This window comes from Chrysochloris asiatica, unplaced genomic scaffold (assembly GCF_000296735.1).
Source record: "Chrysochloris asiatica unplaced genomic scaffold, ChrAsi1.0 scaffold00003, whole genome shotgun sequence".
NCBI classification, from domain to species: Eukaryota; Metazoa; Chordata; class Mammalia; order Afrosoricida; family Chrysochloridae; genus Chrysochloris; species Chrysochloris asiatica.
This window is the reverse complement of record NW_006408521.1, coordinates 21,561,985-21,586,170: the sequence shown is the minus strand read 5'-3', so window position 1 is coordinate 21,586,170 and position 24,186 is coordinate 21,561,985. Positions and strand designations below refer to the sequence as shown.

At 39.5% G+C, this 24,186-nt stretch overlaps 1 protein-coding gene across 2 annotated transcripts in view; it reads right to left on the bottom strand.

The window, feature by feature from the left end:
• Positions 1-764: 764 nt before the first annotated feature.
• Positions 765-24,186, bottom strand: part of CC2D2B (coiled-coil and C2 domain containing 2B) — a 68,003-nt gene continuing 44,581 nt past the window's right edge. The window contains exons 8-12 of one of the 2 annotated variants that reach the window (XM_006831182.1): positions 23,859-23,993; positions 23,021-23,143; positions 17,311-17,369; positions 8,803-8,980; positions 765-953 (exon numbers count right to left, since the gene is read on the bottom strand). In XM_006831182.1, coding sequence (XP_006831245.1) covers positions 765-953; positions 8,803-8,980; positions 17,311-17,369; positions 23,021-23,143; positions 23,859-23,993 — 684 coding nt within the window. The remainder of the gene's footprint in view (positions 954-8,802; positions 8,981-17,310; positions 17,370-23,020; positions 23,144-23,858; positions 23,994-24,186) is intronic. The other variant, XM_006831181.1, reaches the window with a different exon arrangement.

The following is a 24,186-nucleotide window of genomic DNA, read 5'->3' as shown; positions in this document are numbered from 1 at the left end:
ATCTCATCAGCTATAAGTAACTATAAGGACTTCATCTAAGTAACTATAAGGACTTCATCTAAGCAGCTATAAGGACTTCATCTAAGTAGCAACCTAACTACAAACTTTTCGGAAGCCCCTGGAAGCCCACCACAGCTCAATGTAGTAGCTTTTCCTGTTTTCATTTCCTTGTGAAATACCATTTAATCTTCTGAGAGGCAATGAACTTTGGTTTCCATGTGAGTATTTTCTACCTGGCACTACATTAGAACCAGCATCAGACGCACCACCAGTCTTGCTTTAGTAATGACATACTCAGTAAGGCCAAGATCTTAGCAGTGCATCACAATTACCGGGAGAGCTTACTGAAAATAATGCAGGTTCTCGAGCTACACCTCACTGGTTCAGATTCAGTAGGTCTTGGGTGACATGTGCATTTTCAACAGGACTCTCCAGGTGATCCTAATGGGGTTTGGGTAACATCCACAATTTCAGAAACACTGGTCTTAGGGGCAGAGGCCAGAATTGCTTCTTTCTCAGAATAAGACAGCAGTGCCCAAAGGCAACAGATTGCCCTAGGTCCTCCTTGAGGAGGTCTAATAAAGAGGCCATGTAAACTTGTCTTCAAAGACCGGGGTGAGTTTCCTTGGTGAATGACTCTGTCAGTGAACTGACCAATGGACTCAGCACTTCACTGGACTTGAGGATAAGCAGCAAATTCCAAAAGTACAGAAAAGTATTGGCTGCTTCTGGTCTGGGGACCCAAAGTACAATCCTTTCTTTTCTCACTGATGTCGGGCTAAGGAAGCCACATAGACCCACACAGATAATATGTTGTTTGGGTAAGCATGAATGTATACAGCTAGAGCAAATTCTGTCTGGGGAAATTCAGAAGAGTGGATTCCAGTTTTATATACTGCATCAATAACTGACTGGACATCAGTGTACGGCATCTGGATGGGGAATCCGGAGACCTGGAGCAAAAACATAAACCATACAAACTCACATGACAATCATGAAGATGATCTGGAATAAGAAGACCTAAGCAGCCTCAAAGAAATGGTGACCATAAAGTAATAATAGTTGACATGTTCTATGTACTATGTTCTAGGTATAGTGCTAAATTCTTTAATCCTCAGACAACCCTACGAAGTAGGTTCTATACTACATCCTTTTAAATCCTTTGACTAGAGAGGAGCAGAACCAGGTCTGTCTGATCCCAGAGCCTGCACACTTAGCAATCCATATACTGGCACTCTTTGTAGAGGAGCAAGCTACCTACAAAGAAATTGTTTTCCTAAAAGCAAGGGATCTAAAATGAGAAGTTTGGGAGAATTTATTCACTATTGGTTCAACTTATACATATTAAGTAACTAGTATGTGATAGGATTAAAGAATTGTGGAATAGAGGTCCATGTCAAATGATCTATTTAATAATGCATTCTTGACAAACATAATCTCTTACAAGCCTTAGATTACTTCTTCCCAGAGGGTTTCCTGACTTTTAAATCTGTTCACATTCACTTGTTACCATGTGGCTTCCTAGTACACTGTTATTCCCCTAGCAAAGTAATTACCAAACTATATTGCAATGACCTGTCTAGTAGTCTGTCTAAATAGTCCATAATCTCTGTGAATGGAAGGGATTGTATTAACTCCAGTGCCTATTACAATGTTTCGCAGATAGAATAATATAAACAATAGTTAACATTTACTAAGAAGTAACTAGAGCCGTCTTAAAACCACACGGCCACCATTCGTCTATCAATTTGTTGTACTGTGGTTTTGCGAGTTGCTGTGATTCTGAAAGCTATGCCACCGGTGTTTTAAATACCAGCAGGGTCACCCATGGTGGACAGGTTTCAGATGAGCTTCCAGACAAAGACAGGCTAGGAAGAAAGAGTGACGAACTACTTCTGAATATTTAGTCACTGAAAACCTTATGAATAGCAAAGAAATACTGTCAAATACAGTGCTGGAAAATGAGCCCCTCAGGTTGGAAGGCACTCAAAATGTGACTGGGGAAGAGCTGCCTCAAAATAAAGTTCACCATGATGACACGAATGGAGTAAAGCCCATGGGAGTAAAACCCGTGGGACCTTAATTTGCTGATGGGGCACACTCAAAATGAAGAGAAACAGTTATAAACATCCATTGAAAATCAGAACATGGAATGGACAAAGTATGAATCTAGGAAAATTGGAAATTGTCAAAAATAAAATGGAACACATAAACATCAATACCTTTGGCATTAGTGAGCTGAAATGGACTGGTATTGGCTATTTTTAATCTGACAAACACATGGTTTACTATGCCGGGTATGACAAATTGAAGAGGAATGGTGTTGCATTCATTGTCAAAAAGAACATACCCAGATCAGTCATGAAGTACAATGCTGTCTGTGATAGGAAAATATCCATGTGGCTATAGGGAAGGCCAGTAAATACTACTATTATTCAAATTTACACACCAATCACTAAAGCCAGTGAGGATGAAACAGAAGAATTCTACCAACTTCTTCAATCTGAAATTGATCAAACATGCAATCAAGATGTATTGATCATTATTGGTGATTCGAATGCAAAGGTTGCTAGCAAAGAGAAAGGATCAGTAGTTGGGAAACATGGCCTTGGTGATAGAAATGATGCTGAAGAACACATGGTAGAATTCTGCAAAACCAATGATTTGTTCATTTCAAATACCTACTTTAGACAGCATAAGAGACGAGTATACACATGGACCTCACCAGATGGAATACATAGAAATCAAATTGACTACATCTGCTGAAAGAGATGATGGAAAACTTCCATATCATCAGTGAAAACAAGACCTGGGGCAGACTGTGGAACAGACCATCAATTACTCATATGCAAATCCAAACTGAAGCTGAAGAAAATGAAAACAAGTCCACGAGAGCCAATACGTGACCTTGAATATATCCCACTTGAATTTAGAGATCATCTGAAGAACAGATTTGATACATTAAACACTAAAGACCAAAGACCAGAAGAGTTGTAGGATGACATCAAGAACATCATACATGAAGAAAGCAAAAAGTCATTGAGAAGACAAGAAAGAAGGAAAAGGTCAAAATGGGTGTCAGAAGAGACACTGAAACTTGCTCTCCAGCGTAGAGATGCTAAAGCAAATGGAAGAAATGAGGAGGTCCAAGAGCTGAACAGAAAATTTCAAAGATCAGCTTGAGAAGATGAATCCAAATATTACAACAAAATGTGCAAAGATCTGGAATTAGAAAACCAAAAAGGAAGAACACGCTCAGCATTTCTCAAACTCAGGAACTGAAGGAAAAAGTCAAGCCTCGACTCGCGTTATTGAAATATTCTCTGGGCAAATTATTGAATGATGTAGAAAGCATCAAGAGAAGATGGAAGGAATACACGGAGTCACTGTACCAAAAGGAAATGGTTAATGTTCAACCATTTCAAGAGGTAATGATACTGAAGGAGGAAGTCCAAGGTGCATTGAAGGAATTGGCAAAGAACAAGGCACCAGGAAGTGATGGAATACAAATTGAAATCTTTCAAGAAAGTGAGGCAGCACAGGAGGCACTCACTCATCTCTGCCAAGAAATTTGGAAGACAACTATCTGGCCTACTGATTGGAAGAGATCTATATCTGTGCCTATTCCAAAGAGAGGTGACCCAATGGAATGCGGAAATCATTGGACAATCTCTTTGATACCCCATGTGAGTAAAGTTTTGCTAAAGGTAATACAGAAACATCTACAATCAATATATTGACAGAGAACTTCCAGAGGTTCAAGCCAAATTCAGAAGAGGACGTGGAACGAGGGATATCATTGCTGATGTCCGGTGGATCTTGGCTGAAAGCAGAGACTATCAGAAAGATGTTTACCTGGGCTTTACTGACTACGCAAAGGCTTTTGATTGTGTGGATCATGACAAGCTATGGACAACATTGTGAAGTATGAGTATTCCAGAACACTTAATTGTGCTCATGAGGAATCTGTACCTAGACCAAGAAGCAGTTGTTCGAACAGAACATGGAAACACTAAATGTTTTAAAATTAAGAATGGTGTGTGACAAGGTTGTAGTCTTTCACCATACTTATTCAACCTGTATGCTGAGCAAATAATCTAAGAAGCTGGGCTCTATGAAGAAAAACGTGGCATCAGGATTAGAGGAAGACTCATTAACAATCTGCGATATGCAGGTGACACAAACTTGCTTTCTGAAAGTGAAGAGGACTTAAAACATTTACAGATGAAGATCAAAGAGCACAGCCTTCAGTATGGATTACATCTCAATGCCAAGAAGACAAAAATCCTCACCACTGCACCACTAAACAACATTCTTATCAACGGAGAAAAGTTTGAAGTTGTCAAGGACTTCATTCTTCTTGGATCAACTATCAACACTCACGGAAGCAGCAGTACAGAAATCAAATGAAGTATTGCGTTAGGCAAATCTGCTGCACAAGATTTTTTTAAAGTGCTGAAGAGCAAAGATGTCAGCTTGAGGACTAAGGTGCACCTGACCCAAGCCGCATGCAAAAGCTGGACAGTGAATAAGGAAGACCGTAGAAGAATTGATGTTTTTGAGTTATGGTGTTGGAGGAGAATATTGAAAGTGCCATGGGCTGCCAAAAGAACCAATAGATCTGTTTTGGGATAAGTACAGCCAGAGTGCTCCTTGGAGGCCAAGATGGCCAAACTTCGTCTCTCATCATTCAAACATATTGTCAGAAGGGACCAGTCACTGGAGAAGGATATCATGTTTGGTAAGGTCAGAGAAAAAGAGGAAGACCCCCAACGAGATGGATTGGCCAAGTGGTAGCATTGATGGATTCAAGCGTAGTGAGGTTGGCACAAGATCGGGCAGTGTTTCGTTCTGCTGTGCATAAGTTTGCTATGGGTCGGTACCGACTCAATGGCACCTAACAACAACAACAACTAGATCCGTGGTGTGTCGCTGTAGGCTAAGCACTGGACTGTTAACCACAGTGTCAGGAGTTCAAACCCACCAGCAGCTGTTGGAGACTCTATACAGGGTTGCTAGGAGTCGGAACCAACTTGATTGCATACAACAACAACAAAAATAGGGTATTGGATGTTATTCTCAGTATTAACTATGTTAAGCCTCATCACAGTGTCAAAACAGATAGCTATATTTATTCTTATTTATTGAATGGAATAGAAGGTATAGCAATTTTAGCTAATTTGCTGTAGGTGAAAGTTAGTAAGGGGTTGAGTTAGTATTTGAACCCAGAGTACAGGGTTCAGTCCAGTTTTATGATTATCAAATTTATTAAATAGATATCTTAACATAGAAGCTACAAGTTTTAAACCTTGGCTTATGTTTAACTATGCTTTATTATCTGTTTACCCTTTAACTCAACTAAAGACAAAACAAAAATAGCTTTCTCCCTCTTCATGACGAGTAGTGCCACAGAGTCCTCCCTGGCAGCCTAAGGACTGATAATCTGTACTCCCTCACCTCTCAGGAGATCCTGCCCTCCTTCTTAAGGGATTTCCTCAGGAGATAACTTCTAGTCTATTGACTGCTAGGAGGAAGGAATCTCACTCTTGTACTGTTGGGATTCACAGAGAAAAAGGAAGAAGTGAGGATGCTTAGAATTGAGGTTTGAATAAAGGAAGGAAAGAAGGACCGTAACAATATATTAAATGCCTATCATATATGGTTATGGGCTTGTTGAGTTTGAGTTGTCTTTTAATTATCCAAAAAGATGTCAAATGGCTAGGTGAATGTATAGGACTGGAGGTTAGGAAGAGAGGTCCAGGCTGGATATAAAATTTGGGAATAATGACCATAGAAAACATAGTTTCATATGAAAACTTCCTTAGTCAAGTTGTTTGCCAGGGACCATCAAGGCAACAATCAAATCCCTTTAGGACAAACTTCCCTGCAAGACTGAAACTCAAAGGGAACACATGAGTAGCCACGTAAACTTGCAGGCGACCATGTTGGTCTACTGGTGGGTAGAAAAGGAGGAAAGGCAGCAATGAAGATATATAGGCTGAGTTCGACCATATTCTATAGACTCCCATTGATCTGGAAGAGAGAGAAGAGGAAGGGCTGGTTGGTCTGAAGTGTGGTGAGACCTGGGGACTCCTGAACCCATGAGCAAGGAAATAGCCATGGAGGGCTAGAACTGAGAGCAAAGCGTCCAGCTGATAGGAAGCGAGGGGAGATGCACAGAATGCCCAATCTTGTAGATTGCACCCATTTGGCCTACTTTGATGGCTTGATAATCAGAACTCAACTAGAGGAATATTAAAAAAAAATTTTTTTTTTTAAATTGATAAGGAAAACAAGTAAATTGCTATAATTTGATGAACTTGACCTATTACTTATGGATATGTTGTTGTTAAGTGCTGTTGAGTTGATTCCGACCCATAGCGACCCTGTACAGGGTTTCCAAGGCTGTAAATCTTTACGGGAGGAGACCACCTCATCTTTCTCCCACAGAACTGCTGGTAGTTTCGAACTGCCGACCTTGAGGTTCTCAGCCCGATTTGTAACCACTATACTACCAGAGCTCCTACTTATGGATGTAGTAGCTCAAAATACCAACTGAGAGGGAAGAAGTCTTTATATCAAGTATTAATCCTATCCCCTCTGTACACAGGGTTGATAGGGACGGGCAACTTAGACACTGGCTACCTAAAATGGAGAGGGGAGGGCGGGCAGGCTTGTGAAAAGCGATGGGGATAAGATTCTTATGATTCAATAATGATTAATTGTATCATGACTAATTATGACTGTCACAACTGTAAAGGTAGAAGTTTTCCACTTTTTTTTTTTTTTTTTAAGTTTTTTTGTGTGATTTGAGTGAAAGTTTACAGGGCAGATCATCAGTTTTACATTCAACAAATCATATACTTTGTTTCATAACAATGATTATAACCCCCTCCATATATCGTCAGTTAAGAGTATTTCTCTCTATTCATTTTAAATCTTTTTTTTTTTTTAAACACTGAGACATATATGATAATTTAAACCACCAAAGGGCACATTCTGCAAGCCTGTCTCCTGGTCACCAGCTCGCAGTCCTCTCTTTCCATGAATCTACAGTCCTCAGCTGCTCCCTCTCTCCATATCCGCATCTCTGCCTCCATCTCTGGAGTTGCTACGTCTCTGAATAGGGTCCTGCATTCTGCTATGCTCTTCTACCTTGATGGTCCTAGGGTCCTCTGTTCCTGGACTGTATAATTGACTACTACCCATTTTTGTTACAAAATTTCTACCTTTAGAAAATTGAGACAGTCGCAATCAGTCATGATAACAATCACCCGCTATTGAATTATAAGAATCTTATCAGCATCTCTTTTTCACCAGACCCATCTAGACAAGATGAAAACTATTCAGTGGAGACTCTATCTTCCTCCACACACTCTTAAACTCAACTCCTGCTTGAAGCTTTGTGACCCAGTCACTTTGTGCCTTTATTGCCTCCTCATTTTAGGTAGCCAATGTCTAAGTTGTCCATCCCTATCTACTCTTTGTACAGAGTGGATAGCATTGATACTTGATGTGAAGACCCATTCCCTCTCTGTTGGTATTTTGAGCTACTACATCCATGAGCATAGGTCAAGTTCATCAAATTGTAGCAATTTACCCTTGCTCTGGTAGCGTAGTAGTTATGAATCAGGCTGCTAACCTCAAGGTCGTCAGTTTGAAACTACCAACTGTTCCAAGGGAGAAAAATAAGGCTTTCTGTTCCCAAAGATTTGCAGCCTTGGAAACCCTGTGCAGGGTCACTATGAGTCAGAACTGACTCCATGGTACTCAACAACAACAACCCTTGTTTCCATTATATATATATATATATTATCATCCTCTAGTCAAGTTCTGATTATCAAGCCATCGAGGCTAAGTCAAATGGGTACTATGTGCAAGAGTTTGGGTGTTCTTGTGAAAGGTAGAAGTTTTGTAACAAAAAGGGAGGAGTACTTAATCTTACAATCCAGGAATAGAGGATCTTTGAACCATCAAGGGAGAAGAGCATGAGTGGAATGGGGGACCCTATCCAGAGAAGCAGCAACACCAGAGATGTTGGCAGAAATGATAACATGGAGAGATAGAGCAGCTGAGGACTCTAGACTCATGGAAAGAGAAAGGTTGTGTGCTGGCGGTCAGGAGACAGGCTTGCAGAATGTGCCCTTTGGTTGTTTAAATGATTATATATTCCTGAGTGTTTTTGTGTATATCCACCTCCCAAAAAAAACAAAACCCCGAGGGAATAGAAACAAATACTGTTGAATGATGATACATAGAGGGGATTGTAAACGTGCAATGAAATAGGAGTGTGAAACCTATGTTCTTCCATGTAAACTATCACTCAATTCACAATAAAAACTTAAAAAAAAAAAAACAAAAAAAAATCCTTGCTTGGAGTCCTCTTGTCCAGAACCAAGGGCAATTAGTCCAATCTACTACTAGTTTCTTGGTTTCTTTGCTGCAGGGTGGTTTCCTTCTGGGCATCTCTACTCAAACTTTGTAGTTCACCCTCAGAAACTACATGGGGCTTAAACAAATTCATCGAAAAATTCAATTATCTTTTCATTTCATTTTCCATGTACTTTTTGAAGCTCCCTCGTATGTGATTGGTTCCAAGAAAATGCCATGCAATGTGGTCCTTGAAACAGTTGTTCACGATATTTAAAATTCTTTGGTCTATAATTACAGTTTAATGCCATAACACTTATCTTCTAGGGTCAGATAAAAGGCATTTTAGGAAAATTTAAGATTGCTATTAGATGGTAATTAACCATACAGATAAAACAAATGTCATCAGTACAAACCCAATCCTATACAAACCCAATAGAATTGTAGTAGTCTTTCAAATTCACTCTCTTTTTCACATGAAACAAAGCTTCCTGTTCCAAGTTCCAGCTTAGGGAGGATTTGTCGCAAAATAGAAGTGCATTGTCGATTCCAACGTGTTGGCTGTTTAGGTCGCCATTCCATCATTTTACATTTTAGAGTCCTTTCAATCCTGAAACAAGAATGCAAACATTATTTTTGACAAATAACGACTAGTTTAAAAATGAAACACGAGTTTTGTAACTTTTATTCAAGTATGAGAATGAAACTTTTTGGACTTAAGAAGAAATCAGACCTCTATCACCAGTGAGCTGAAATGGACTGATAGTGAACTGAAGTGGACTGGTATTGGCCATTTAAAATCAGACAATCATATGGTTTACTTTGCCAGGACTGACAAATTCAAGAGGATGGTGTTGTATTCATTGTCAAAACAACATTTGAAGATCTATCCTCAAGTACAATGAGATCTATAATAGAATAATATCCTAAAAGGAAGACTAGTTAATATTACTATCATTCAAATCTACCCACAAATCACTAAGCCCAATGATGATTACATTGAAGCATTCTGCCAGCTTCTACAGTCCAAAATTAATTGAACACAATCAAGATGCATTGATAATTACTGTTGATTGGAATGCATAAGTTGGAAAAAAAGAGGAAGTATTAGTAGTTGGAATATATAGCTTTGGTGACAGAAACAATGACACTGGCTATCTTATGATAGAATTTTGCTAGATCAATGACATATTCATTGCAAATGCCTTTTTTCAACAACATAAAGAATGACTGTACACGTGGGCCTCACCAAACAGACTACACAGGAATCAAATCAACTGTATCTGTGGAAAGAGACTATGGAGAAACTCAATATCATCAGTCAAAAAAAGGTCAAGAGTCAACTATGAATAGAGTATGGACTGCTAATATGCAAGTTAATGTTGACGCTAAAGAAAATTAAAACAAGTTCAGGAGAACCAAAATATGGTCCTGAGTGTATCCCATCTGAACTTAAGAGACCAGCTCAAGCATAGATTTGATGCATTGGATACTAATGAATGAAGACCAGAAAAGTTGTGGGATGACATCAAGAACATCATACGTGAAGAAAGCAAGTGGTCATTTAAAAAGACAGGAAAGAAAGAAAAGGCCAAAATGGATGTCAGAAGAGACTCTGAAACTTGATCTGGAACTGAGAGAAGCTAAAGCAAATAGAAGAAATGATGAAGTAAAAGAGCTTAATAGGAGATTTCAAATGGCACCTTGAGAAGACAAAGTAAAGTATTTTAGTGAAATGTGCAAAGATCTAGAATTCGAACATTTAAAAGGAAGAATACATTCAGCATTCTCAAGCTGAAAAAAGTGAAGAAAAAAGTCAAGGGTCAAATAGGGATCCCTGGTGTTATATTGGGTCATGCATTAGGCTGCTAATCACAAAGTCAGCAGTTTGAACCTACTAGTCATTCTGTGGGGGAATTGAAGAGGCTTTCTGTTCCCATAAAGATTTACAGTCTTGGAAATCCTATATAGGGTCAGTATGACTTGGACGGCATTGGTTTGTTTGTTTGTTTGTTTATTTTTTGTTCAGTGATTCTGTATCTTCTTTCCATCTTCTTTTGATGCATCATTCAATATTCATCAAAAGAAGATGGCAAAGGCTCTGAGGATCAGACTTTAGCCACCTAGCAGACATAGCAAACTGTCCCTCATCTGATTATTCAGTTATGCTTGTTAGTAATCGCATACATGAGCCCTGGATATCCACAGATAAATGTAAAAACCTTCCCTAAAAGCCGAGACTGTAAATTCCAGAAAGGCAAAGTTTCCCCCCCACTCCCCCCCACCAAAAAAAAAAGCTAAAGAGGATAGAGAGAAACACTGTTAACTGATGATGTATGGAGGGGATTATAATCAATGTAATAAAACAAGTCATATGAATGGTTGAATGTGAAACTGATGATGTGCCCTGTAAACTTTCACTCAATCCACAATAAAAATTTAAAAAAAAAAAAAAAAGAAGATGGCAAGAAGACACAGAGTCACTGTACCAAAAAGAATTGATCCATGTTCAATCATTTCAAGAGGTAGGATATGATCAAGAACCAATGGTATTATTCTCCCATGTAAACTATCACATGATTCATAATAAAACACTTAAACAAAAAGAACCAATGGTACTGAAGGAAGGAATCCAAGCTGTACTGAAGGCATTGGCAAAAACAAGGCTCCAGGAATTGACAGGTACAAATTACAATGTTTCCAACAAACTGATGTAGCACTGGAAGCACTCACTGGTCTATGCCAAGAAATTATGAAGATAGCTACTTGGCCAACTGATTGGAAAATCCATACTTATGCCCATTTCCAAGAAAGGTGACCGAAAGGAATGTGGAAATCATCTAACAATATAATTAGCATAACATACAATTAAAATTTTGCCAAGATAATTTTTTTTTTAATGGTTGTAGCAGCACATCAACAGGGAGCTGCCAGAAATTCAAGTTAGATTCAGAAGAGGACATGGAACAAGAGATAACACTGATGACATCAGATGGTTCTTGGATGAAAGCAGAGAATACCAGAAAGATGGTCACTGTGTTTTATTAACTTTGCAAAGGCTGTGCATCATTACAAACTATGGATAATGTTGCAAAGAATGGAAATTCCAGAACACTTACTGTGCTCACAGAGAACCTGTACGTAGACCAAGAGGCAGTTGTTGGAACAGAACAAGGAAGGAAAAGTGTACATCAAGGTTATAACCTTTCACCGTATGTATTCTGAGCAAATAATCCAAGGAGCTATGTATTATAGGAAAAAGAAAGTGGCATCAGAATTGGAGGAAGACTTACTAACAACCTATGATATGCAGATGACACAACCTTGCTTGCTGGAAGCAAAGAGGACTTGAAGCACTTGCCGATGAAGATCAAGACCTCAGTATGAATTGTAACTCAATGTAAAGAAAACAAAAACTCTTACACCTAAAGGGTTAACATCATGACAAATGGAGACAAGACCAAAGTTGTCAAAGATTTTACTTTACTTGGATCCACAACTAACACTCATGGAAGAAGCAGTCAAGAAATCAAATGGCATATTGCATTGGGTAAATCTTCTGCAAAAGACCTCTTTTTTAGTGTTAAAGAGCAAGATGCTTTGAGGATTAAGGTGCACCTGGACCCACATCATTATGCTTAAAAGCTACTGGGTAGCAGAGCAAATAAAAAATGGGGGGAAAAAATTCCCTGAGTCAAATGAGAATGAAAACACAACTTACCAAAACCTTTGAGATAGAGCAAAAACAGTGCTCAGAGGGCAATTTTTTTTTTTAAGTTTTTATTGTGAATTATGTGGGTTTACATGGGAGAACATCAGTTTTACATTCAACCTTTCGTATTTCACTTCATTGCAATGATTACAATCCCCTCCATGCATCATCAAACAACCAAAGTGTACACCCCACAGGCCTGCCCCACCCCCCAACCTTCAGCACACAGCCCCTCTCCCTGCCTGAGTCCAGTGTCCCCAGCCACTCCATCTGTCCACGTCATTGTCTCTGCCTCCACTTCTGGCATCACTGCTTCTTTGGGTAGGGTCCTGCACTCTGCTCTTCTCACTTGATGGTCTCAGGGACCTCTGCTCCTGGACTGCAAAATCAATCACTCCCCTCCTTTTGTTACAAAACATCTACCTTTACATTTCTGAACCTCACAGTCAGTCCTGATAGCAATTATTCACTATTGTAACACAAGAGTCTTATCCACATCTCTGTTTGTTAGCCCCATCCCAACAGATTGGAAACCATTCAATGGAGATTCTACTTTCCCCCGCCCCGTCTGGAACTAGGTTCCCTCTTGAAAGCTTGTAAGCCAGTCACTTCTTGCCTTTGTAGCCCTCCTCCCCCATTTTGGGTAGCCAATGTCTAAGTTGCCCATCCCTGTCAACCCTGTGTACCAATGGGGTGGGAGTGATTCTCATTGTAAAGATTTGTTCCATTTTTTGAGCTATGAGTCACTATGAGTCGGTTCTGACTCCATAACCACCACCACCACCACATCCATAAGTATAGGTAAAATTCATCAAATTGTAGCGAGTTACTCATTGTTTTCCTCTTCTTTCTTCTTCTAGTCAAGTTCTGATCATCCAGCCATTGAAGTCAGGTCAAGTGGGTACTATTGGAAAATATGTGTGTTCTTGTGCATCTCCCCTCACTTCATATTAGCTGGACACTTCACTTTCTGCTCTAGTCCTCTGTGGCCATGTCACTGCCTCTGGGCCCAGGAGTGTCCGGGTCTTGCCATACTGCTGATCAACCAGGTCTCCATCCAGGTTCACAGGAGTCTTTTGAGTGTGGTTGGACTTAGCTCCCCACTTCATTGCTGTTTTTTCCCCTTATTGGTCACCAGCTAGACCACATGCCTGCTTGTGTATTCCTCTTGAGTCTTAGTCTTGGAAGGTGACCCGACCACTTGCCTTGATAGCTCTTGTGCGAACAGCTTGTTTGTTCTTGTAGTAATCAATCAGACTGCCATTATTGTTTTTGATTTTTCCTGCCGGTCTTTCTTTCATAAAGTACCTTCTAGCTGCTCCAGGCTGGTCTACTTGTCCTTTCAAGTAGAAATTTCCCACCTCAGACGATTCTGGATGGGGTTCAGGACTCCACCTATGGTCTTATGCAATGTAAAGGCCCCATAGGAAGCCTCTTTCACTGGGCAACTTCTAGCCCCCTTTAAGGTATTTTAATCAGTTATAAGCTGAAGATGGACTTACAAGCTTTCTATTGTAATATTTCTGGCTATTCCTTTCTCCACCCCTCAAGTATCTATTTTACAATGGTAGGCAAGGGAAAGCAAGATTCAATAGAACAGCCAAGCATCTTAACATTATTCCCCTCTTTTACCCATTCAAACCATGCCTCAATCCCTGTACCCAGACCCCTGTTGTTCCAAGGTTGTGCATACATCACCATTTAACTCTGTCCCACTTAACCCATGCAAACTTGCCCAACTGTTCTCCCATCTGCCTTGTTCTTCCATTATCCTCCTCCTTCTTGTCTATTGTACCCTCTCTGCTACCCCAGCACCCAAGCTATCCTGTGTCTATTCCCTACCCTGTGCTCTATGTTCCCCTTCCTCTCCTCCCCTCATCCCATATAACCCGGTGATCAGTATATATATAATTTCTTTTTCCCCTTTTATGGTGGTTTCTTTTTCTTAATCTTTTACAATAATGGTCCTATATGCAGTATTTCTCCTTTTGTGACTGACTAATTTCACTCAGCATAATGTCCTCAAGGTTCATCCATGTTATGTGGTGGTTTGTAGCTTCCTTATTATTGTTTCAAAGGGCAATTTATAGCAACAAATGCACACATCCAAAAAGAAGAAAGAACCAAAATTAAACCAACAAAATCACATCAAATATCTGCAACAATGGGAAAAACAGCAGCAAAGTAAGCCTACTTTGAGAAGAAAAGAAATAATAAAGGTCAAAGCAGAAATAAAATAGAAAAAAACAATAGAAAGAATCAGCAAGACAAGTAGTTGGTTCCTCGAAAAGATTAATAAAATTGACAAGCAAATGGCAGATCTACCCAAAGAGAAAAAGAAGCTATAAATAATATGAATAAGATGTTGTGGGTGAGTCACAATAGACTCAATGAAAATAAGAAAGACTCAATGAAAATAAGAAGGATGATAACAGAATACAATGAAGAGTTGTATGTCAATACATTTGAAAACCTAGAAGAAATGGACACATTTGTAGAAACACATAACCTACCTAAACTAACACAGACTGAAGCAGAAAACTTGAACAGGCCTATAAGAAGAGAAGAAATTGATAAAAGCACTAAAAAAAAAAAACCTTTCCCAATTAGATTTCTTTGGACTGAGAACCAGTCAGAGCAGACAACAACCAGAGATTGATATACATGTCAACACCAACTGGAACTCAGTCCAGATATGGAAGAGCCCATAGCAAAACAAAACTACAAGACTGAAAATAGGGGATCTGGGATGTCAGTCTATCTATGATCAAGATAACTACAAAGTGAAGGGAGGGAAAAGTATAGTTACAGAGTTCCAGGTGGTGAGGAGGTAAGGTAGATTGCAGGATAAAAACTCCCAACTAAAATAGGTCCAGGCCCAGAAAGCTTTACTGGTGAATTTTACCAAACATTCAGAGAAGAGCTGACACCAACTCTACTCAAACTATTCCATAATATAGATGGCACACTCCCAAATTTATTTTATGAAGCAAATATAACTCTGATACCAAAACCAGGCAGAGACATCTTGAAGAAAGAAAAGTATAGACCAGTATCCCTCATGAACATAGATGAAAAAATCCTAGCAAATACAATCCAACAATATATATTTAAAAAATTATACATCATTGTTGTTGTTGTTGTTGTCAGGTGCCATCAATTCAGAACTGACTCATAGCGACCCCATGCACAGCAGAACGAAACAATGTCCGATCCTGGGCCAGCCTCATTACCGCTGCTACACTTGAGTCCATCAATGATGCCACCTGGCCAATCCATCTCGTTAGGGGTCTTCCTCTTTTTCTCTGACCCTCCACCTTACCCAGCATGACATCCTTCTCCCGCGACTGTTCCCTCCGGGCAATATACATCATAATCAAGTAGTTTTCATACCAGGTATGCAAGGATGTTTCAATATTAGAAAGATAACAAATCCAACACATAAATAAAACAAAGGAAAAATTGCATGATCATATTAATTGATGCAGAAAAACCATTTGACAAAATCCAACACTCATTCCTAATAAAATAAGAATGAAAGAGAAATTCCTCAACATAATTAAGGGCACATCTACAAAAAAACACCCAACATCATTTTCAATGATGAGAAACTGAAGACATTCCCTTTGTGAACAGGAACCAGACAAGGATACCCTTTATCACCACCCTTATTCAATATTGTGGTGCAAGTCTTAGCCAGAGAGAGGTATAAGGCTAGAATGGGAAATTAAAGGCATCCAAATTGGCAAAGAAGTAAAACTCTATTTGCAGACAAAACGTTGCCGTACTTAGAAAATCCCAAAGACTCTGCAAGAAAATTATTGGAACTCATCAGTAGATTTCGGCAAATTGTCAGAGTACAAGATCAACATACAAAAATCATTTGGATTCCTTTACACTGATGAAGAGAGCTCAGAAATGGGAACCAGGAGGGCAATACCATTTACAAAAGCCACTCCAAGAATGAAATATTTGGAAATAAATCTAACCAGAGAACTACAAAACACTACTACAATAAACCAAAAAAGACCTTCAGAAATGGAAAATGTCAGCACTATGCAAAGCAACCTATAACTATAATGCTATCTCATGGAGAAAAGAATGAAGTTGTAGAAGACTTCATTTTGCTCAAATCAACCAGCAACACCCATTTTGCTGACTGTGCGATTCAAACCAAACTTGCAGTCCTGTGCTTATCATACAGCACCATATCAGGACACTCTAACATTAATCACAAAGTTCCCAAAACAGAAAATAAGTGCTTGTGAGGGTGTGGAGAAACTTGGATCTTTCTAAACTGCTGATGGGACTGTAAAATGGTGCAACAAATGTGGAAAATGGTATGGTGCTTTCTCCAAACGTTGGAAATAGAAATATTGCATGACCCAGCAACCCTCTACTTAGTATATATCTTCAATAAATAAGAGCTGCGGCACAACTAGATATAGGCACGCCCATGTTCACTGCAGCATGGTGTATTTGCTTCCTTTAAAATAAGTAGTTTCACAAGTAATTCTGATGAAAACCAGATATTGAGATTCATTTTCCTATTGCATATCTTCCTTTTCTTGGTTAAGAACTGGGGAAGAAGGAGGTGAATTGAGAGTGGAGCTTGTGTGCTAGTAAGAGATGGGGGTGGTGAGATGATTTTTTGTTGTGCTCTGATTAGCTGACTTGTTTGGGGCTTTAGTATCAGCCTGCTGTGTATGTGTGAATCACCAGATGCAGCCTTTTCTAGAATCCGCTAACGTATTAGTAGCAGCAGCTCTATAACCCTTTGGCCTTGATTGAATAATTCATTAGGGCATGTGTGTCTGGTGGTGGCCCAAGAGTGGCAGCACTGATGTTTCCAACCCCCCACCCCACAATTTTTTTCTTTTTATCCATATCCTGAAGTGTGAGCCATTTACTGTCAAATCCTTTGAAAACATGTCAACTGATTGTGTCGCCATCAACATCATTATCATAGTCTCAATGACATCTATGTTGAAAACTTTCCTATGGTGGCACACAGTGTTGTCCAGTGACAATTATTCTTATCTTACACTGTTTTTTCAAGGAGAGCCCTTGAAAGAGAAGCCACTTTTTGGTGTACATGTACCAAGAGAGAGCTAAATGATTCAATGGGACAAATGATTGTAACTTTCCTTGCGTTCTCCAGTTGCTGAATTTAACAGTCATGTTTAAAGGCTGAAGGTGCAATTAGGGGAACAATATGGTATTCATACCTGTTCTTTATGTCTTCAACCATACTTTTATTAGTATCTGAATAAATTATTTCTTTAGGCTGAAATACAGACAATTGAAATTTAAGAAATATTGTTAAGGAGATGGTCTTTACATTACATTCACCCCCAGTGTGCTAGTTATAATAAGGGAAAACCCAAACCAGCCTCAAGTGGACAAATGGAATTAAGATCAATGGAAATTTCCCATGAACTTTTTAAAGCTCTATCTAGAGCACAGTGTCTCCGTTGGCTTCAGTACCCATAACTAGAACTGATTTACCAAAGAAGGTATTTTTCATGCGTAAGACAGAATTGCTGCCTTGATTTAGTCAAACAAGCATTTGCCATATTTATTGATTCCACCAGGTAATCTTTACAGCAGCACTAGTCCCTTTCATTTACCGTGACCTCGGCTAAGTTACTTGGCTAAGTTACTTAACCGCTCTATTATTTTTTGTTACTCTCCTACGGTTTCTATGCAGTCCTTTCTCCCTCTGGGCTCAAAGCTTTTAGTTTATGTGTTTTGCAATTGCCTTCTCCCTGGCTTTCTAGGTACTTGGGGGTACATTCCTTATTATGTTATAATAGAGGCAATCATAATGCATATTTAAAGTACATAAAAAAAATCTTGTGAAGATTTTGAAACAGAGTAATACATACAGTGAATATTTAGTAACCATCAGGTATTACTATTACTCTTTTAACCTAGTTTATGGAGTCCCGGTGTGGTGCTGTGGCTTAATGTGCTAGACTGCAAAGTCATTTGAATTGCAAGGTCAGCAGTTCAAGCTCACCAGTTGCTCCTTGGAAACCCTATACAGGGTCACCATGAGTCGGAACCTACTTGACGGCATTTAACAACAACAACATAGTTTATAAGGAACCCTAGTGGCGCTGTAGGATACACCCTGGACTGCAAGCCACAAGGTCAACAGTTCAAACCCACCAGTTGCTCCTTGGGAGAAAGATGAGGCTTTCTGGTCCCATAAAGATTTACCACCTCAGAAACCCTATCCAAGGCTGCTCTGTGTTGGAATTGACTAGATGGCTGTGGGTGTGGCTTTTTAAAGAAAATATACAACTTATTATTGCCCTTCTTTGATGAAGCATTCCATTTCCTTCATGTGGCAGGATCTAGGCTTTTGTATTTATGCGCATGCACATGCAAGCACACATTTTTAACTGTGGTGTAGATGGTTTCACTGTATGAGTACTCCACAACTGAGGAACTGGTTCCAATGTGCATATGGGAATAAGTTCCTCTGAGGTATATACTTAACAAGTGGAATCCATGCACCAAAGTTTGAGCACTGTCAACTTAACCAAATACTATCATATTATTTTTCAGTTTATAGCAATTCATGCAGCAAAATCATTTTGTTGCATCTTTGCCAACACTTTGAATGAAGCACACTTTTTTAGTGTGTGTCAATTTTACACGCATCATATTGTTTTAAATTGTATTTCCCTGTTCATGAATGAGGTTGGACATTTGAGTTTCTGCTTCTATGATTAGCTCTTTTTTTTATTGCCTTTTTCTATTGTTCTTTACTGCTCTCATATGTTTCTCTGCCGTCCTTTCTCCCTCTGCGCTCAAAGCTTCTAGTTTATGTGTTTTCAATCGCCTTATCCCTGGCTTTCTAGATAGTTGGGGTACGTTCCTGATGTTTTACTGAGTCCTCAATAGATCCATATATATAGATCCATCTGCCAGTCGTCTGTCAGTTTGTCTACTGTGGTTGCTTATGATTCTGGAAACTATGCTGCCGGTATTTTAAAAACCAGCAGTGTCAACCATGGTGGACAGGTTTCAGCTGAGCTTCCAGATGAAGACATAACAGGAAGAAGCAGTGATGAACTACTTCTGAATATTTAGTCACTGAAAACTTTATGAATAGCAGAGAAACACTGTCAGATATAGTGCCGGAAAATGATCCCCTAAGGTTGGAAGGCACTCAGAATGTGACTAGGGAAGAGCTGCCTTAAAATACAGTTCACCGTGATGACATGAATGGAATAAAGCCCATGGGAGTAAAACCCGTGGGACCTCCATTTGCTGATGGGGCACACTCAAAATGAAGAGAAATAGTTATAAACATCCACTGAAAATCGGAACATGGAATGGACAAAGTATGAATCTAGGAAAATTGGAAATTGTCAAAAATGAAATGGAATGCATAAACATCAATATCTTAGGCATTAGTGAGCTGAAATGGACTGGTATTGGCCATTTTAAATCTGACAACCACATGGTTTACTATGCCAGAAATGACAAATTGAAGAGGAATGGTGTGGCATTCATTGTCAAAAAGAACATATCCAGATCAGTCATGAGGTACATCACTGTCTGTGATAGGATAATATCCATGCGCCTACAGGGAAGACCAGTTAATACCACTATTCTTCAAATTTACACACCAACCACTAAAGCCATTGAGGATAAAATAGAAAAATTCTACCAACTTCTTCAATCTGAAATTTATCAAACATGCAATAAAGATGTATTGATCATTACTGGTGACTGGAATGCAGAGGTTGGGAACAAAGAGTAAGGATCAGTAGTTGGAAAATATGGCCTTGGTGATAGAAATGATGCTGGAGTTTGTTCAAATCAATAAACCAAATCAGTGATTTGTTCATTTCAAATACCTTCTTTAGACAGCATAAGAGACAACTATACACATGGATCTCACCAGATGGAATACATAGAAATCAAATTGACTACATCGGTGGGAAGAGACGATGGAAAAGCTCAATATCACCAGCCAAAACAAGGCTGCGGCAGACTGTGGAACAGATGATCAATTACTCATATGCAAATTCAAACTGAAGCTGAAGAAAATGAAAACAAGTCCACGAGAGCCAATACATGACCTTGAATATATCCCAACTGAATTTAGAGATCATCTGATGAACAGATTTGATACATTAAACACTAAAGACCGAAGATCAGAAGAGTTGTGGGATGACATCAAGAACATTATATAGAAAGAAAGCAAAAAGTCATTAAGAAGACAAGAAAGATGGAGAAGAATCAAAATGGATGTCAGAAGAGACACTGAAACTTGCCCTCCAGTGTAGAAATGCTATGGGAATGAAAGCAAATGGAAAAAATGAGGAGGTCCAAGAGCTGAACAGAAAATTTCAAAGATCAGCTCGAGAAGATTAAGCCAAATATTACAATAAAATGTGCAAAGATCTGGAATCAGAAAACCAAAAAGGAAGAACACGCTCAGCATTTCTCAAGCTGGGGGAACTGAAGACAAAATTCAAGCCTCGACTTGTGTTATTGAAAGATTATTGAATGATGCAGAAAGCATCAAGAGAACTTGGAAGGAATACACAGAGTCACTGTACCAAAAGGAAATGGTTAATGTTCAACCGTTTCAAGAGGTAGCATATGATCAAGAGCCAATGATACTGAAGGAGGAAGTCCAAGGTGCATTGAAGGAATTGGCAAAGAACAAGGCACCAGGAAGTAATAGAATAAAAATTGAATTCTTTCAAGAAAGTGAGGCAGCACAGGAGGCACTCACTCATCTATGCCAAAACATTTGGAAGACAACTATCTGGCCAACTAATTGGAAGAGATCTGTGTTTGTACCTATTACAAAGAGAGGTGACCCAATGGAATGCAGAAATCATTGGACAATATCTTTGATATCCCATACAAGTAAAGTTTTACTAAAGGTAATACAGAAACGGCTGCAAGCATACGTTGACAGAGAACTTTCAGAGGTTCAAGCCGGATTCAGAACAGGCCGTGAAATGAGGGACATCATTGCTGATGTCTGATGGATCTTGGCTGAAAGGAGAGAATACCAGAAAGATGCTTACCCGTGCTTTATTGACTACACAAAAACTTTTGATTGTGTGGATCATGACAAGCTATGGACAACATTGCGAAGTATGAGTATTCCTGAACACTTAATTGTGCTCATGAGGAATCTGTACCTGGACCAAGAGGCAGTTGTTCCAACAGACCATGGGAACACTGAATGGTTTAAAATTAAGAAAGGTGTGCGACAGGGTTGTATTCTTTCACCATACTTATTCAACCTGTATGCTGAGCAAATAATCCGAGAAGCTGGGTTCTATGAAGAAAAACGTGGCATCAGGATTGGAGGAAGACTCATTAATAACCTGTGATATGCAGATGATACAACCTTGCTTGCTGAAAGTGAAGAGTACTTAAACCACTTACTGATAAAGATCAAAGACCACAGCTTTCATTCGGTATGGATTACATCTCCATGTCAAGAAAACAAAAATCCTCACCACTGGACCGATTAACAACATTCTTATCAATGGAGAAAAGTTGGAGGTTATCAAGGACTTCATTCTTCTTGGATCAACTGTCAACACTCCTGGAAGCAGCAGTCAAAAAATCAAACAGCATATTGCATTAGGCAAATCTGCTGCACAAGACCTTTTTAAAGTGTTGAAGAGATGTCAGCTTGAAAACTAAGGTGTACCTGACCCAAGCCATGGTTATTTTCAATAACCTCATATGCATGTGAAAGCTGGACAGTGAATAAGGAAAACCATGTAAGAATTGATGCTTTTGAGTTACGGTGTTGGAGGAGAATATTCAAAGTGTCATGGGCTGCCAAAAATCCCCCAACAGATCTGTTTTGGAAGCAGTGCATCCAGAGTGCTCCTTTGAGGCCAGGATGGCCAAACTTCGTCTCTCATACTTTGGACATCAGGAGGGACCAGTCACTGGAGAAGGATATCATGTTTAGTAAGGTGGAGGGTCAGAGGAAAAGAGGAAGACCACCAGCGAGATGGATTGGCAAAGTGGCAGCATCAGTGGGCTCAAGTGTGGCAACAATTGTGAGGTTGGCCCAGGACCAGGCTGTGTTTTGTTCTGTTGTGCATAGGGTCGCTAAGAGTTGGTACAGACTCAATGGCACCTAACAACAACAACTGTAGATTCATGAGCCCAGCCATCTGGTGATTCAGTCAGTTCCTTGTCTTAGAACTGCACTTTCACTACCTGTTTCCCTAGTGTGTATCTCCAGAGAGTCTCTCATTTTATCCCGTTTATTTTGTTAAGTGCCATGAAGTCAGTTCTGACTCATAGCGACCCTGTCTACGGTTTCCAAGGAGCAGCTTGTAGATTTGAACCACTGACCTAGTGGTTAGAAGTTTAGTGCTAAGCCCACAGTGCCACACCAGGAGTCCAAAGGTTTATCCTCAGGTCTTCTTTCATAGAAAGGGAGCTGGGGAGCCTCATAAAGATATTGGTTTGTTTGTTTTTTTAAGTGGTTCCCTGACATTCACGAAGTGTGTTTAGACTTTTCTGACACCACTGCATCACCCCACTCACTGCTAGCATTATTCCATGAGATAACTATCATGACTTGGAATCCAGAAAAGTCTTATTTGTTTGTCAATGTGTATATTTTATTGTTGCCATGGATATGGAGCAGAAGGTCTAGGTCAAGGAAGAACTTATGACCATCTTGAACATTTTGTTTTATGTTTGCATTTTAAATAATTTGATTTTAAGATCTAAATTTGTATTTGAGATGATAGCTTCTTAATTTCTCCTTTTTCAGGTAGAGGAAAGTAACCAGATCAGCCCAAACATGGACTAGATGACAAAGAATTCAGCTATGTAAACATAACAAGAGCTGTCCACACAAATAAAGACAAGCATCGACAGCAACTTTCATTTAGAAACACTTTGGAAAATATGATTTACCTGTATGCTTTGTGCTTTGGTCCCTTGAACATGTTTTGGAAGCAACTGTTTCCAGAGACTTTCCTTTGAATAGTCAAAATTTACAGCCATTGGTGTATTATTTTGTTGAATATTAAACCATACCTATTAAAACACAAACATAAAAATCAGTGTAGGCCCTTGGGAGCACAAGGCTCATGGCTGATAATGATGGAGAAAATGTTGCATTCTTATTATCCAGTGAAAGAGTGCTGGTGGCTCAATGGTTAGGTGCTTGGCTACTAATTGAGAGGTTGGTAGTTGAGTCCACCCAGTGACTCCATGGGAGGAAAGACCTGGTCATCTGCTCTCGTAAAGAATAGTCTAGAAAATGGTGGTGGTGGATATGTGCCGTGGAGTTGGTTCCAACTCACAGCGACCCTGTACAGGGTTTCCGAGGCTGTAAATCTATACAGGAACAGAAAGCCTCATCTTTCTCCCATGGAACAGCTGGTAGTTTCGAACTGCTAACCTTGTGGTTCGCAGCCCGATTCGTGACCACTACGCTACCAGAGCTCCTTAGTCTTGAAAATACTATGGGGCAATTCTATTCTGTTGCATTGGGTTGCTATGAGTTAAAAATGGACTCAATGGCACCTAACTTACTATCACCCAAGGAGAAACCAGGGAGAGCTCTAAAGCTGGAGGTAAACATTGACTGCCTCATTGGTTCTGAACCCTAGACACATCACTGAATCACCCGAGGAGCCTGATGTTTGTCAAAGCTCTCCAGATTCTTCAAATGTGTAGCCAGGGTGGACACCACTGGCTAGGCTCTTAAGAAGACAACTCAAAATAAGATTTGCTTCCATATACTTACATTTCCATCATCAAATAAACAGTCTACACTTTGTAAGGGACAAAATGAGTCAAACTGCTTATGACACTGCCCAGTCAGTGGGTTCCAAAGCAAAAATTCATCTGTTTCCTGAGTTAAGACATAAGCCACATGTCCCTGTTTTGGGGAAAAAGTTAAAGTAATTTTTAGTGGGTGCTGGACTATTTCTGTATGTTGTTATGTATTTTTTTTTCTGGCCATACCTCTTACAATATATACGTTTTTCAATAAAGAATAAAAACTTCAGGTAATAATAAGACTAATATGTCTTTGGAGTCCTGGTGTGGTGCTGCAGGATAATACTGCAAGG